This window comes from Mangifera indica, chromosome 1 (assembly GCF_011075055.1).
Source record: "Mangifera indica cultivar Alphonso chromosome 1, CATAS_Mindica_2.1, whole genome shotgun sequence".
In the NCBI taxonomy this organism is placed as follows: Eukaryota; Viridiplantae; Streptophyta; class Magnoliopsida; order Sapindales; family Anacardiaceae; genus Mangifera; species Mangifera indica.
The window spans coordinates 19,219,194-19,236,905 of record NC_058137.1 but is presented as its reverse complement, the minus strand read 5'-3'; the positions used below and the strand labels follow the sequence as shown (position 1 = coordinate 19,236,905).

General features: G+C 31.2%; 1 protein-coding gene and 1 long non-coding RNA gene across 2 annotated transcripts; both read left to right on the top strand.

Annotated features, from left to right (window-relative positions):
* The first annotated feature begins 7,192 nt into the window (after positions 1 to 7,192).
* Positions 7,193 to 10,966, top strand: LOC123193139 (probable beta-D-xylosidase 6). The gene is made up of 6 exons (XM_044605933.1): positions 7,193 to 7,995; positions 8,604 to 8,770; positions 8,872 to 8,969; positions 9,072 to 9,422; positions 9,778 to 10,194; positions 10,286 to 10,966. The coding sequence occupies exons 1-6, from the start codon at positions 7,234 to 7,236 to the stop codon at positions 10,879 to 10,881; spliced, it is 2,391 nt and encodes a 796-aa protein (XP_044461868.1). The 5' UTR covers positions 7,193 to 7,233; the 3' UTR covers positions 10,882 to 10,966.
* A 1,984-nt stretch (positions 10,967 to 12,950) lies between these two features.
* On the top strand, positions 12,951 to 13,687 carry LOC123216847. Its single transcript, XR_006502360.1, has 3 exons — positions 12,951 to 13,135; positions 13,326 to 13,410; positions 13,515 to 13,687. It is a non-coding gene; the product is annotated as an uncharacterized LOC123216847 (long non-coding RNA).
* Positions 13,688 to 17,712: the final 4,025 nt, after the last annotated feature.

Genomic DNA, 17,712 nt, shown 5'->3' with positions numbered 1-17,712 from the left:
CATTCATGCATAAGAAAATTGAAAAATTGAATAAAACTGTTATAAAACACTTGTCATTAAATAATTGCATGAAAACAATTTACATGAAGACAATTGATTTCATTCATTAATGATTTGAATGAGGTAGCTTTAGAGGCATATGAAAATATTTACTATATTAAAACACACTTCTTTACTTGTTTTATTCTTTACTTAATTGATTTTAAACAAACCATATTTCACTTGTTTTAATTGATTAATTAGAAAAAATGGTAGGAGTAATATTTATGCTTGAATTTAGTGGGCAATGGTGCAATGAAGGTGGTAATAATTTAAAATATATTGGTGAAGTTTAGACATTAGTTTTAGTCAATAGAAAAATCAATTATGATAGATTTATAGAAGCAATATCTTTTTTTTTTTGGGTATCGATCAAAGTTATAATAAGAAAAAAATTTATATGCCAAATTTAATGGAGTTCAGTAATTTACCATATTTATTAAAAAATGACTATGATATTTCGGTGATGATGAAGCTATCTAGGTTACGTAGAAAGTCTTTCTTATTTCTTGAAATAGTGACACATCAAACTAAATTTCAAGCTAATTATGAACAACATCTAGAACCAGAACAAAGGATTCACCAAGGGTTCATCAAAACTCATCCACTGAAGTTCACTCTATTGATAACATATATATGCAATTGGAAAGTGTACCAGAAAGGAGAAAGGTAAATGTAAACTTTGGTCATGACAATATTAAGATTAATGTTGGTTGAAATCCTTCTCAAGATTGGGCACATGGTGAAAAAGGCCTAGAACCACCATAAGGTACACTTGAAGGATGTTATCAAATGGGTGATTTACCAACAAATAATTTTCACTCCGATGACGAAGATGAATATCGCGGTTGTGATGATGATGGCGATAGTGATTATAATGGTGACAGTGATATTGGTGGTGTTTAAGGGGGTAATGATGTTATTGATGATGCAAGGGTTAGTCTATCAGGGATAACGCATGAAAGTTCAATTGACGTTGCTCCAATGCATCATGGTTCCAATCTATTTTTTGGTGGTCCAAAGCCTTATAGAGATGTAGAAAATGAGGGAATTGAAATTTACACAAGTACACCACGAGATAACATATTCAAAGTGAAAGATCAATTTGCTTCTAAACAAGTTTTAATAGATACCTTATATAAGGATGCATTGAAAAATAATTATCAATTCAGGGTTTCAAGTTCAAATAAAAAGAGATAGGATACAAAATGTGTGCATCAACAATGCAAATCAAAAGCAGAAGGGGTGAAATTAAGTAACAGTGACATTTTTGTGTTGTAAAAGTTAGGAGCATACACTTGTCATCGGGATGTCATAAGATCTCATCATAGAGAAACAGAGAAAAGAGCACTTGAAAAAATATTACAAATATTATTTACTATAGGTGACGATGTGTATAGGCCGAAAGATATCCTAACGGATATGGTGGATAGATATCTAATTGATATCTCTTATGCACAAGTTAACTTGTTAAGAATTGAGCTTTGAATAAGATAAGAGGTTCATTGAAGGAGTTATTCAGACTATTATCGATATTTTGTTACAATCTTGAACAACCAAACTCTGATACTGTTACACAAAGATACATTGACGTGGATAATCAATTTTATTTTGTCTTTATGGCTTTAAGATGCTCTATTAGAGCATGTCGTGATTATTGTCGTCTTATTATTTGTATTGATGGGGCATTCTTAAAAGGTTGATATTAAGGTACACTTTTTATTGTAGTGGGTAAGAATGAAAACAATCAAATTTATCTATTAACATTTAGTGTTAGAGGAAAGGAAGAAACGATAACTTAGACCCTGTTCCTCTGAGCGTTACATAGGTGTATTGGGGACCTCCTAGATTTAGCAATCATCTTAGATAGACACCACACTATCACTTGTTACATGAGAGAAGTGTTTCTAAATACACACCACGGTTGGTGCAACCATCATATAAAAGGGAATATGCATAGTTCGTATAAACAAATAAAACATATAGAAAGATTATTTTAGAGAGCCGTAAAAGTGTATCAAATAAAAGATTTTGAAGAGGTTTTATGAATGGTTAAAGTTGAAAATCCTACTGTAGTAGCTTATTTGAAAAGTATTGACTATCAATAGTGGGCTCGTGCTCACTTATCTGACATCCAATATAATATTATGACCATAAATATTGTTGAGTCATTTAATGTTTAGGCACAACATGCACATAAGTTGCTTATGATGATGCTCTTTGAATTTCTATGTTCGACCTTATAGAAATAGTTTTATACTCATTGCAATATGACATGTTCGATTAATTTTGTGTTTGATATTTGATGCTTATACAAATGCATAAATTACTACTATTTCTATGTTTAATTGATTATGCAGATGTTTGTACTTATCCTCTGACTCTGTGGACTGAAGAGAAGTTGGCTGGTCATAGTTGAAAAGTAGCCAATATGATTGTCAAGCCAATAATCGGTGACAGATATGAAGTGCATGATCAAGGTAAACTTGTTGCTAAAGTCAACCCTGCTACAAAAGAAAACAGTTGTAAGAAATTTCAACTATCACAAATAACATGCACACACGTTGCAACTATTGTCAGATTTTAAAACCTCTGAAATTGTTATCATGGGTGAACAAGTACTTCACAACTGAATATTTAAAAAAAAGTTTATAACAAGAGTGTATAGCCATTGTGAGATCCATCTGAATGGTGTAACTTAAAAAAATATGTATAGTCCATCTACCTCAAATAGAACGTCGATGTTCCAGCTGTCTTTTTGAGCATAATAAAAGACCATTGCAAGGGGAAGAAATATGTCAAGTTGAATGCAGTTAATGTCATAAGAAAGGTCATACACGATTGGTTTATACAAATCCATTACATGAGACTACTACATCTTCATCAGATGTCGGGTCTTCAAGAAGAGTATAATTTCAAATAATGTTATATTTCAAACTTTACAAGAATAAACATTAGAGAAGGTAATTTTAAAATTACTAAATCATGTATTAAATTAAGTGATATATTATATTATTATGTTGGCTCTGCTTCTTCTATTTGGTTTGTTGTTTCTGCTTCTGCTTATTCAGTTTGTTTTGTTATTTCTGCATCTTCTGTTTGAGTATATAAATGATTGTTTGGGTGTATAAATGGCTTTTCGATTTCCTGCTTTATTTCTTCTGTTTTATTATTAAAAAAAATTTGATAGCATTTCCCCTATATTTTTAGCATTTTCCTTCTTGTATCAACCAAATAACAAATAAAAAACACTTCAATATATACATTCAATCAACCCAAACTTCAACTACATCCAAACATCAACAAAATAACAAATAAGAAAATACTCCAATATATGCATTCAATCAATCCAAATGTAAACTTCATCCAAACATCAACCATAAGCAAACAAAACAAATATGAAAATGAAAACCATAATATAAATAAAAAACAATAATATAAATAAGTATAATATGAAAAATCATTTACAATGTGAATTGTCCTTATACTTCCATATCTTCGATGCTACAATGCAACACATGAAGGTAGCGTTTTTTGCTGTAGAATTAAATACGCGTCCAATGCAAGATACTCTAAAATATTAACTGTGAATATCCCACAATCATTAGATGTTGTGCCCTGTTGGGGTACATTCGTACATATTTTGATCGTTAATGGCTACATCTTTGGCTCTACACCTTTAACCTCCCAATAATTAGTCACACTGATAATGGATGGAAGGTGAAGATAATATGTCATCACTTGAGAGAACCTCTCTATAAAGTCAAAGAAAATCGTTGATGAGTCATAAACAGTTAAAACTCATGCATTTAGGTCCAGCTCACAGCATGCCAAATGCTAACAATCAAAATTGATTAGAATGTATACTTGTAAAAATAATAATAATTTCCTTATCATTGTGACTAATATGTGTAAAGTTAATTAAATAATATATTAATCAATTCAAATGTGACAAACCCTATCCCTATGAGCCCATTGGATATGACTACAATCTAAGGCTAAATTATTTATTCCTTCGATCGAGTCTAATAGTAATCGCAACCATTAATAATTATCGAGTCCATCATCTTCCTAATTCTTTATTTCACACAACTACCCATCGAAGGAAGTCTTAACGCAAGTCCATTTGGCCGATGGAAATACATGTCGTAACATGACTAAATAGGTATCAATGTGCTGCAACAACAATATTATAAATATAGTGAGAGAATTAATAATATAATAATAATATGATGAATAAATAATCCCATGTGTGGGTTTAAAATTACATACCTGATTTATTAGCTATTTGTTGTTTTCACATAACGTCTTCTACCATTCATTTTTTTTGCATGACCTATACAAAAAAATGGTTGCTATGGTGTCTTCAGAAGTGTCCCTATACAAAAATTCCATTATATTATCCTGCATTAAACGAATCCCAATCATCAACTATACTTAAGATGCGTTCTAATACGATTTTCCTATTATTTGCTCCCATTAGTCTGTAATGAAACAAATAGAGCACAATTATTTTCACTGCATCATCATTATTGCCCTATACCTTCTTTTTAAAAACTTTTCCTAGATCATCGTAGGATACATGTTTGACACTTGAAAAGTACCTCTCTCTTAACTGTGATTTTCCTACCATATCATTTCTATCCATCTCTTTACCAAATTTCAACCTTATTATTAGAGCAAACTTAACAGGGCCAAATCTACAGTCTACCCTATTCAGTCAAAACCAAAATTCCTCTCTTAGCACCCTCTTGTTAACTTGTCGAAAGAGTATAAAATGCATCAAATTGGAGTTATGTTTCAGAATTTTTAGATTCAAAAATTGTCCAAAGTAACTTTTTCTAAATAATTCTTTCTGGCCACGATTAAGTATACTTCTTATATGCTTAACTATTTCTACATGACTTCTAACTTTTACTTTAGCCATAAAACTATATGTATCATTATATTATCTTTCTCCAAACTGATCATTAATTGGAATTCCCTGAAAAATCCCCTGAAAACAAAAAAATTGCAATATTAAATCATTTCAACCCAAAACAAAATAATCCATCCAAAAAAAAATCTATCATGTGAATGCGAGTGTGACAAGTGCCTTTGGTGCAAAGAGGTGCGTGTAGGTGCGAAGAGGTGCGATGAGTGCATCCAGGTGCAAAAAGTTGTGTGTAGGTACGAATAATGTGTGCGGGTGCGAAAAACTGTAAAAGTGTGCGATGAGTGCAACCAAAAACCTTTCTTCTCCGTCAACAACAACACAACACAATCAAATCCAACAAAATACACTACATGATAATGAAACCTACAACTAAACCAAAATAAATCACAACTTACAACTCTAAACCAAATGCAACAATATAATCGAAACCGAAAATAATAACCATTTCAAACATCCCTAAATCGAGGAATAAAAACCTATTTAATCTTAACAATACAAAGAAATTAGACGTACCTCAAATGACTTAGACGACATTGCCAAATAGTGTTTGTTGACGTTTGTTATCTGAACATGAGTCGACAAAGTATTTCTTTGGTAAGAACAGATTGGTTAGTTTTTTTTTTATATATTGGGTCAAATGTCTTTTTAATCTCTTGCACCCTTCGCACTGAAATTGCACTCTTTTGCACTCGCTTTCACCCACACACACTGCACTCACCTGTATGCACTGCACACACTTGCATGCATCGAATGCACCCTCATGGATGCATACCCATTCTTCGTATTTATGTTCATCTTTTTGTTCTAATCTGTATTACACCAAAAATTTATTTGTTTCCGAATAAGTTTTTGAATATTTGGATTATAACTTAACAAACATAGAGTATGCTCTGGAAAGAAAGGTTGGCAAAAACAAACTATATCGATCTTATGTAATTAGCATAGAGGGGTATTATCGAAAACAAAATTAAATTTGCTTAGAAAAATAAAATTACTCAAAGTTTGCTTAAAAAGGTTTAGGCAGAAACTTTCGTGCCTATTTTAATTAATATCCTAATAATGACACTCATGTTGAGAGAAATTGTACCTATGAAGTATGAGGGTGAGTCATTATTTTTTCTTGACTGAAATAATATTTTGTTACTGATCCATAGATTTTTCACGGTATAAATTTGTAGATCTTGGTTTCAATTTCGGTTTCGGTTATTTACAAAGTGGAATCGAAACCAAAACTGAACATGGTCAATTCCAAAAATTAGGAACCAGAACCAAAAATCGAATAACCACGGTTCTGACTTCGGTTCGATTTTTGCTCACCCTTAGTATTAAGGATAAATTATCATTTAACTAGTAAAATTAAAAAAATAAAATTTTATCTTATTTCCTCACCTTAGTTTTAAAAACTTATAATTTCTCTTTAGTTAAGTTTTGAAAAGTTATATTTCCCCCCTAGAGTTTATTTTACTTTTCTATATTTTTCAACCACCAAAACCGTCTTTGGTCGTCTTCTTCAACGTAATCTCTTTCTCTCTCTTCCTGTATATCCAATAATATTCATGCTTCACCTATAACTTCTTCATCAATGCCAAGTAGTACAACTTGTAAAGCTTCGAGAGGCGTTTGATGTGCTGCCAGTGTCGCTTCAAGACCTTGTAATGAGAAAGGAATTTGGTGAAGGAGAGCATCGAGTTGTTGTCTGTCAATTCAGAAGAGGTGTCCTTCGTTAGAGGTGAGGACAATAGCAAAGGTCATCCATGACTAAGTCTGGAAACCACCGATTCAATGAATCAATGAGTGGAAATTTGTTGGCTTAAGGTTTTAATTCATGCTGGATTGGAGTAATTCTAATCAGAGAGAGAGTGTGTTAGCAGGGAGAGAGACTGAGCTTAAGAAGGCGACCAAAAATGGTTCTAGTGGTTGGAAAATATAATAAATAAAAATAAATTTTAAGGAGAAAATATAACTTTTTTAAAACTTAGTCTTAAGAGAGAAATTGTAAGTTTTTAAAACTAAAGTAAAAAAATAAAAAAATTATTTTTTAATTTTATTAATTAAATAACAGTTATTAATATTAATAGAATTTATTACCTCTTGTTAAGTGGTGGTTAGATATTTAAATTTTAAAAAATTAGTGAACGAGAGTTTCACAGTAAACTGCGATGGGGTGAGAATAGTACTTTTCCATTATTTAAACACAGCATAGTATGTTGGTCTTTTCTCAACTGTGAATTGAAAACACAATATCCCAACCACCATTCATGACTCCCAATCAACTTTTCATTTTGTTGGTGTTCTTCGTCTTCTTCATATCTTCCTCTAGTTCAATCTCCCAGACCCTAAAAAATCCCAACTTCCCCTGCAAGTCTCGTCAATTTAGCTCTTACCCATTTTGCAACACCTCTTTGAGCATACCCACCAGGGCCAAGTCTTTAATAACTCTCCTTACTCTCCAAGAAAAGATCCAACGACTCTCTGACAATGCCTCCGCAATTCCGAGACTTGGCATTCCTGCCTATGAATGGTGGTCTGAATCTCTACACGGAATTGCCATCAATGGCCCTGGAATCAACTTCAATGGCACCGTGCCTTCAGCCACTAGTTTCCCTCAAGTTATTGTTACTGCAGCTTCTTTTAATAAGACCCTTTGGTCCAAGATTGGATCAGCTATAGCTACTGAGGCTAGAGCTATGTATAATTATGGCCAAGCTGGGCTGACTTTTTGGGCACCAACTATTAATCTTTTCAGGGACCCCAGATGGGGCAGAGGCCAGGAGAGTCCTGGGGAGGATCCTATGCTTGTTTCTTCTTATGCTATTGAGTATGTGAAGAGTTTCCAAAGTGGGCAGTGGGAGGGTGAGGGCGGTGATGAAGGTAGCTTTGTATTTGGTGAGAAGAGGGTGTTGAAGGAGGAAGGCGATGAGAGTGATGATGGGCTTATGTTGTCTGCTTGTTGTAAGCATTTGATTGCTTATGACTTGGAGAAGTGGAACAATTTCAGTAGATATAGTTTCAACGCTGTGGTAAGGTTTTCTTCTTCATTTTCTATGAGACTAAATTTAACTAATTTTAGTTTGTTCAGATTAATTTATTAATATTCTGTTGCTCTTTGAAAAATGTAAAATTATGTTGGTTATGTTTATCGTATCCATATTTATAGTTTTTGGTCAGTTTGGGATCAAAATTTGGTTGTAATATGACATTCATTTGAATAGACTGCAAGCTAATAACTATGCTTGTTATGCCTCAGCTAGTAGGCCATTATGCCAATTCTGATTGTGGTTTGACATTTTTTTTAGCACTACTGTGTACACACAATTGGGTAATCAAATAATATATTATTATGTGATTGAGATATTTTATCCTTAATTCAAAATTAGTTAATAAAATGATATATCAACTGTGTACCCAATTGTGTACTCAAAATTATGTGTATATAGTTTTATTGTTTTTATCCTTTTAATCATGTGCTAGCAAAATTTTGATAGGGGTTTTGTATGCTTTATCTTGGTGTCCGTAGATTTTAGAGAATGTATTTAGTTCTATATAGGCCCTTTTCTAGTTATTTTCTTTAATATCATTTACTTTGAGTTAATTTGTTTTAGCTTAATCTGTTTTCATTTTGTCATAGGTTACAGAACAAGACATGGAGGACTCATATGAGCCGCCATTCCGTGCTTGTGTTGAACAAGGCAAGGCAAGCTGTTTAATGTGTTCTTACAATCAAGTTAATGGAGTGCCTGCGTGTTTGAGAGAGGATCTTTTTCAGAAAGCTAGAGATGAGTGGGGTTTCAAAGGGTAAAATTTTTTTATTACTATTCATACAATAAGATACGATAAAACTGAAACTTGATTATATGTAAGACTTACATGTAGACTTGTTTGTGACATGAAAACAGTTACATTACCTCAGACTGTGATGCTGTGGCTACAATCTATTTTTATCAGAATTACACAAAATCAGCAGAGGATTCAGCTGCTGATACTCTTAAAGCAGGTATATGTCATTATTTCATTTCTTTTGAATTTGTTGACAGTTTTAGCATTGAAAACAAACTAGTCTCTGGTTTAAAGTAATAATTTAAATAATTGTCTGTAGGAATGGATATTAATTGTGGAACATTTATGCTTCGGTACACACAGTCTGCTATTGATGAAGGAAAACTGCAAGAGGAAGAGATAGACAGAGCTCTTTTTAATTTGTTTTCGGTTCAACTTCGTCTTGGACTATTTAATGGAGACCCCAGAAAAGGAAGGTTTGGAAAATTGGGTCCTAAAGATGTTTGTACCTCAAAGCACAAGACTCTAGCGCTTGAAGCAGCAAGGCAGGGAATTGTGCTCCTAAAAAATGATAAGAAGTTTCTGCCACTGAATAAGAATGAAATTTCTTCATTAGCAATCATTGGGCCAATGGCAAATAATGTAAGTCAAATGGGTGGTGGCTACACAGGTACAGTTCAATAAAGTTTAAGTTTTTAATTTCATTTGGGTTTCTGTGCTTATATTGATGCTTGTTGCTTAGAACAATATGGTCAATTATCATCTTGTTTTGTTATTTGTATTTGAATCTCCATTTGGTCATATATAGCTTTGTTTATCACTCATATGAAATGTTTATCCCCCTTTCCCCATCTAAAGTGAACTTGTAACATGAATTGTTTCAAATAATTCTGAGTTATAAATTTATTGCAGTAGCTAATAATGATATAATTGCACTAAAATTTGGGTGATTGTGCATTTCACAATCTTTTAAAAGGCCTTACTACCAAATTTTGCTATAACTGATTTGAGTTTCTTTCTTGTAGGAACTCCATGTAGTCCGAAGAGCTTTTTTGAAGGACTTAAAGACTATGTAAAGAACATATACTATGCTTCTGGTTGTGTGGACGTAGCTTGTCATTCTGATAAGGGGTTTAATGAAGCAATTCATACTGCCCAAATTGCTGATTTTGTTGTTGCGGTTGCTGGGCTGGATTTGACGCAAGAAACGGAAGATCTTGACCGAGTTAGTCTTCTCTTGCCTGGTCAACAAATGGCCCTGATATCCTCTGTTGCCAGTGTTAGTAAAAGGCCAGTGATTCTAGTTCTTACTGGCGGTGGACCCCTTGATGTGTCATTTGCAAAATCAGATCCAAAGATTTCAAGCATTATCTGGGTTGGATATCCTGGTGAAGCTGGTGCAAAAGCACTTGCAGAAATCATCTTCGGTGATTTTAATCCAGGTTGGTGATGAAATAATTTTTAGTTTCATATCTTCAAGAGAATATTTTCCTTTTTGGAAATTTAATGCAACACTTGCTTATAAAATGACAGGTGGAAGACTTACTATGACTTGGTATACTGAGTCATTCACCAAGGTGCCCATGAATGATATGAGCATGCGACCTGATCCTTCCTGTGGTTATCCTGGAAGAACCTATAGATTTTACATTGGTGATCGAGTATACAGATTTGGAGAAGGCTTAAGCTACACCAATTATAGTTACAAGTTGTTGTCAGCACCAAGTATACTAAGAATAACAGGCTCTTTCAAAGCTTGTTATGGTTTAAATATACTACAAGAACGGTCAAGACTTGATTATGTATACACAAATGAGGTAAAATCTTGCACTTCATCGAGCTTTTATGTTCAAATTTCTGTGTTGAATGAAGGTGACATGGATGGAAGCCATGTAGTGATGCTGTTTGCTAGATTTCCAAAAGTTGTTAAGGGTGTTCCGGAAAGACAGTTAATTGGATTCGATAGAGTGCATACTTTTAAAAACAGATCAAAAGAAATAAGCATCTTAGTTGAACCTTGTAAACATTTTAGTATGGCAAATGAGCATGGAAATAGAATATTGCTGTTGGGTAATTTTAGTCTAATTTTAGGTGATCTGGAGCATTCTGTAACTGTTGAAACTTCTTGATGACATGGTGAATTCACACCCCATTTATATATTTGCTGCATTAATAAAAGATTCGCACTTTTGAAGTGTGTTTCTTGTTCCTATAGATGTTTGAGCATAGAAATTCATAAATACTGAATATCCAAGCTTGGAAATACGGCAAACTATCGTTAATGTGGAAATAGAAAATCAAATCAAGGGGTAGCTTTTGAGATTACAACAAAAGCTATGAGGGGGCAAAAAATAATCCCATATGGTAAAAAATCACACATCAAACCACGGGCTTCATTGATGCAACGTCAACACATATTTTCTTGCAGAGATGTCAACATTAAGACAATGAAAATAAGATAAAAATTGCATAGAAGACAAAGGTGTTTGGTGTTGGTGAGGCAGCCTACATCACCAAAGTTTTGTGGTTTAGGTAGAACAGGCCGTGAGGTTAATCCCAGTAATTAAGAATTGTTGCCCGCTTTAAAAGCATCACATTTATATAATATAATTAACTAGTAATTAAATTATATGTATATAGTATTGGAAGCTATGGTGAGCTATAAGTATAGATTCTTAAGACAGATGAGGAAGAAGGAAAAAATTAACTTCAAAGCTTTTATTTCTATATTTTTTCTTTGTATATACTCACACATAACAACTAATTACAAGTCTTTTTATATACTAAAACATCAGTTATTAACCATTAAAAAAATGTGTAGAATAAAAATATAATTCTAAACAGTAGATATTATTTCTGTATAGCCTTTAATAAAATAGTTATAACTTTTTTTAGAAAACTTCAATGAACCTAAAACTTGTGCCGTTTAAAACTAGACTTAATAGTTAACCAAAAATGACATCCGTTTGCCTTCCCAAAATGTCTCTTACATCCACCACAAGTTTCTGCCCATTGCTGAAGACAAGAAGTCATGTTTAATTTTTTGAAAAATTCTCAACATATAGTTACTATAACTCCATTGGCTTATTAAACAAACTAGATTTTACCCCATTTCAATATATAGAAATAGCTAACCCTGCATTGATATATATATCCCTTTGAAAAATGTATACTGTAATCGTGGGATTGCCTCACTGTCAAGGCTGAGATCGTTGAAAACTTGCCTTTCAATTACTCTATATTCCTCTCAAAATCCTTATACTATATCTTTTTATTCTAGCTTTACGTTGAAGCTTCATCTTTTTATTTGCAAATTTATGGGGCGAATAGAATATAATACCTTTCTTACACACAGAGGAAAACTTTAATGTCTCTCTATCACGGAAGCACAACTCAACTTGAAATCAAAAGATTGAATTGCCGTAGCATAAGGATAACTTTGTTTCAAGTTCTCTACCACTCCAATAATTACTATAAACAAAAAAAAAAAAATCAAAATAAAGTAACACTAAATCACATTATGATATATATAAATATATATCTATTTATATACTCAAAATAGGTATACATAATATTGCTCTTTAAAATATTATGTTGATGTTCTTCAAATATTTTTCCATTTTCGGTGCTATGGCTAAAAGGGTATCCAGCACCGAAAAGCAAGTTTTAAAGATAAGGGCAATTCCTTGGTTACCAATTTAGGAGTTGAACTCATTTGGCTTAATGAATTGTGTCAAATTGATGGTATTATTTGATATATAAGCATCATAAACAAATATTCCCAATCGATAAATTTGAACTTTTTTTCAGTTTTCTGTTCCAAAAATACGATGAGACATTTTGATTCTCTACCTCGTTGAATGTACAATGGCATGAATATAATGAAATAGAGATGGGATTTTATTTTCTTGATTCATCAAAAGTGTTGAAATAAAAAGTTTGACAAAATGCAGAACAGAAGAGCATTGTCAGTGAATAAATAAAGAGAAGAATAGGCATGCAAACAGATGCCTCCTGCACTTTTTGACTAATGGGGAACAACCTTTTCACATAAACCATCAACGAAAAAAGTTTTACAATTTGTGAAATACAATTAGCTTCTGATTTCCGAAAGGTAATAATAAAGGGAGTACCATTAAATTAGTAATAGCATCACATAGTGCGATTTGCTGAGCTGTTAGTAGGCCTGCTAATTAAGCAACATTCAGGCCCACCTTCTTTTGAAAATCAACAACTTTTGGCAGTAAATTCTCCTTCACAGCAAACTCTTCCCTACAATTAAATCTCTTCAACCATCTAGGTGCCTTTAGTAATCAGAGGCAAAGCTTGTTTCTTTGGAGAAGATGAGTGACCCCAAATATGCCTATCCTTATCCTGCTCAAGGTAACCACTTTGCATGTGTTTCAATCCCTTTTGTTATACTGTTAAAACCATGGATTTTTGTTGATTTTCAGATTCTCAACTTGGGTTTGGCACTTTAATGTGTTGATATCCTCTTTTTATGGTAATTTGCTTGTGGGAGTGTTTATTTTCATTATAATTTTGAGCTTGACTGTTTTTTATGGGTTTGCAGGTTATTATCAAGGGCCTCCAGTGATGGCTCCTCCTCAATATGCTGCTCCACCACCCAGGAGGGAGCCAGGTTTTCTTGAGGGATGGTAATAAAATTATATAAATATTCAACTTTTCTTTTTAATTAATGGGGTAAAATTAATTTTGTGACGTTTAGTTTAATATTTTATATATATATATGTTGTTGCAGTCTGGCTGCTTTGTGTTGCTGCTGCCTTATTGATGAGTGTTGCTGCGATCCCTCTATCATCTTTTACAGTTGATGATAATCATGTAATTTCACTTGTGTTTATGATTATGCTATGTAATGCCATTATCATATGGTTTAATGCCTAAATTAAGTTGTTGTTTTGGGTTCTTTTTAACCTTTTAGTGTCTATGTTTAAGAGTACTAATTCTTGGTAATGTTTATGATGTTTGCATCTTTTGATGTGTTAAATTGATCAACTGATCTATTTTAGTACTTTTTACATAGTTTCTGTTACTTGCAGCAAATACCTTCTTATCAAATCGTTTTTTCGCTTGTAAAAGATCATGGATTTGTAGGTTAGATAAGAATCTTAGTAATTCACCACCGGAAATTAGCCCTGGACTGTGGAATCAGCGCTGGGAAAGACATATTTGGCATCGGGACAGGCCTTTCCTGATGCGCACTTTGGTGCAGGCCTAATTTCTGATGGTGTAAGCATAGAAGATATGCAAATTTGTTTCATTTAGAATGGAAGATGAGTAGAGAAAATGACTTACTAGTGAATTTTTTTCATCCTTGTGGGGGGGACTGGTGATCACTAATTTCTGCAGTTCTGTGCATCCTGATGAGATCCTTTGTGGCCCAAAAGAAATGAATAATTCAACAACTTGTAAAAATTGAGCTAGCTGTCAAAGCCAACAATCTTTTTTTCCTTGTTAAGTATTTGAAATGGGTAGGGGGAAAGTAACATTGAGCTTTCTACAAGATTTGGCAGTAGGTTTCATTAAATCAAAGTATGGACTTTTTGTTTAGAAATACGTTGGAGACTTTCTTCAAGCGCATCTAAGTTATTTGATTATTTACCTGTAAAGACGGTTTGGACAAGCTTTAAGCCTAAATTACGCATCTAGGCTTCACGGGACATTTTAGCGGTCAATCAAATCAAATTATGTACGTAATTTTATATATAAATAATAATATATTATTATATAATTATATAATATTTTATCTTTAATTTAAAATTATTTAATAATATAATAATATATTATTATTTATGTAAATAACATTATTCTTTAGAATATCCTAGGAAGTGTATTAATTAGACCTGATAATTCGTGTCATAGTGTCATATTCATATCATGTCAATTTAAGTTTCGTGTCAAAGGCTTTTTAACTCTAATCTGATCTGAATTAGATACGTGTTAAAATTTTTTAAACTTTATCCAACCATTTAATATTTGAATTGACCCGAGCCAACCTAAATTGACATAAAATTATCTATTGTGTTCACTTTCTAAAATGTTTTTATTATTTTAATATATTCACCAAATTACTTCACCCTATCATTAATAAAACACACACTATAACAGTTTATCTTATCGACAAATGATATAAAAATTTATATAATAAGATTTTTAAAACATATCAATAATTTGACTAACCAAATCAAATTCTTACTATTTGATAATAAAATAAAATATTTAAATAAAAACAAAAATAATATGAGTAATTATAGTTATACAAAGATACAATTATATGTAATATGTAAAATTTTCAAATTTTTACTATAAAAATATAATATATAATTATAATATAAATAAGAGACTAATCAAATAAAATTCTTATTACTTAATAATAAAATAAAATATTTAAATAAAAATAAACAATAATATGAGCAGTTATAATTAGATAAAGATACAATTATATATTATATATACAAATTTCAATTGTGGTCGATTTTGTCTTTCAACATTTTCATAATTTATTTATAACAAATTTTATTAAAGTAATAAATCTCTAAAATATTTGAGTCAATTCAGCTCATATTGGGTTATTTTCGTACAAATCTTGACACTATTCAATTTAATTTTAAGTCGTATTGGGTTGATTCGAAATAAATTTCGTATAAAAATTTAACCTTAACTTGATATTTTTTGTATCATATAATTTTGAATTAATGAATCGTATTAAAAATTTTTTAGCTCTACTTATTAATAATAGTTGATTATTTTTTAACACAGGTATAAAAAGGATAGATTGAAATAAAGAAAATAATATCTTATTTCTTCAAACATTAGTTTTTGAGAATAATTCATCATAGTAATTTGAGGAATATATTTTATTTATATTTTCAATAAAATTAATATCAATAAAATTATATATACAAATAATAAAAACAAACTTTAATATAACTAATAATATATTTGTATACGATTAAGAGATTTTCAATTAAAAATAAAATAATAACTGAGTATATGGTGATATATCATCGATAGTATTTAAATTTATATATATTATTTATATATATAATTTTATTCTTTCAACATAAATATTTAAAATCACGTTCATTTACTATTCTAGTTAGCAAATATAGGAGTAAAAAAATGAGTAAGGAGATTATATCGATATGATATAATAAATGATAAAAATTATGTCCGTAAAAATAAAATCACAAAATTTGGAATCTTAATGTCTACATCCTTAAAACCTTCCAATGAGTAGGGCTGGACTCAAACCGAATTAAATTATATATTTTTTTAATTTGGTTTGATTTAAAATTTTTTCAAACATTTTTTTAGTTTATTTTTAAAAAACTAGAAGTGCACCCTTACATATTGCTTTATCACTTGTTTTTAAAGAGCAATTAAATTTTTTTAAGTAAAAATCAACTCTATCTTACACATTTGCATGCTATTATCTAAGTAGAGCCAAATCGCACCTTATCAGTATCAACCTAATGACGTTTGTCTACTTTAATTCTAATTTTGAACAATAGCTACAATATTCTTTGCTTTTAGAAATAGTAAACTACATGTTCCCATCCATGGTTTGACCTAAAAGACTTTGCCACCCCAAATTGACATAATAACACTTTTTTCACCCAAAATCAATTTCTATTGAAAAAAAAACTAATAGTATAAGGGTAAAATAGTAATTATACCATGTATTAATTTAAAAAAATAAAAAACTCTTTTACAGATTAGACCCAAATTTTCGAACATGACTATTGAACCCTGAAAAAGGTTTGAAAACTTATAAATCAATTTGTGAAATCTTTCGAAAACCTTAATTGTGTTACTGTTTTATCAGAAATTATTTTACTCACCCCATAAATTTTGAAAATACTAGTTTGGCTTTAATAGTTAGTAATATGATATTAACCTCTAATTTGTTTTGTTGTGTTGTGTTCAACTCTTTGGGTATGTAATTGTCATTTTTGAAACAATCAAGCATCATATCAAATTTTAAAAATTTATAAAACACCCTATTTTTTTTTGAATTACCAAATCCCCCTAAATTGCCAATTCACCCTCATATATTTTGAATATTGTTATTGTGGCTCTAACAGTTTGTAATATGACATTAACAACCATAATTTGTAGTGTTTTGTTTAAATTTTTAGGGTTGTAATAATCATTTTTGAAACTACAAAGGGTCATATGAAAATTCTAAAATTTTTTAAAACACTCCAAACATTTTCAAAATTTCAAAAACCTCAAGAAATTTTTATTAATACCCTTAACATTTTCAAAAACAGTTTGCCTCAACATACAATTACATATTGCTAATTGAAATCCTAAATTATGTCTAAATACTTTGGAATTTTTCCTATAGAATCTCTTGCTCTTTTAGCTCTTTCAATAAAAATTTTGTAATCGGATGTGCTCTACAAAATTCTTAAAATTCTCAAAACGGCCTATCCTCACTATAAACTATACTAATTGGAATCTTAATTTCCTAGGATACTTGACTTGGGATTATTTTGGAACTTATTTTACTTTAATAATTTGTTTCTGAATACCTTGCTATGTCCCTTCTGTTTTTTGTGAAAGAATTATGGACATATGACAAAAAGATGAATTTCCTTAAAATCGGTATTAGTTGTTTCTTAGTGTAGGTGAATTTTGGCAAGATGCTAGTTTCTCAGTCCAAAGGCAAATTAAGTTATTTAAGCTTCTTCTGATTTCAAACTTTTATGTAGATATAAGGCCAAATGACTATTTCCCACCCAAAGTATCCTCTTAACTCAATTCCCACTTCTTAACTCAATTCTCACCTTTTAACTTTGAAAATCTCATTTATTCACTTATGGACGGTTAAAATTAATGGAACTCTAACCCTTAAAATTTTATTTCTTCCCACACCCCTCACTCCCCCAAACCTTAAAAACTAACCATTTTCCCATTAGACTAAGTTT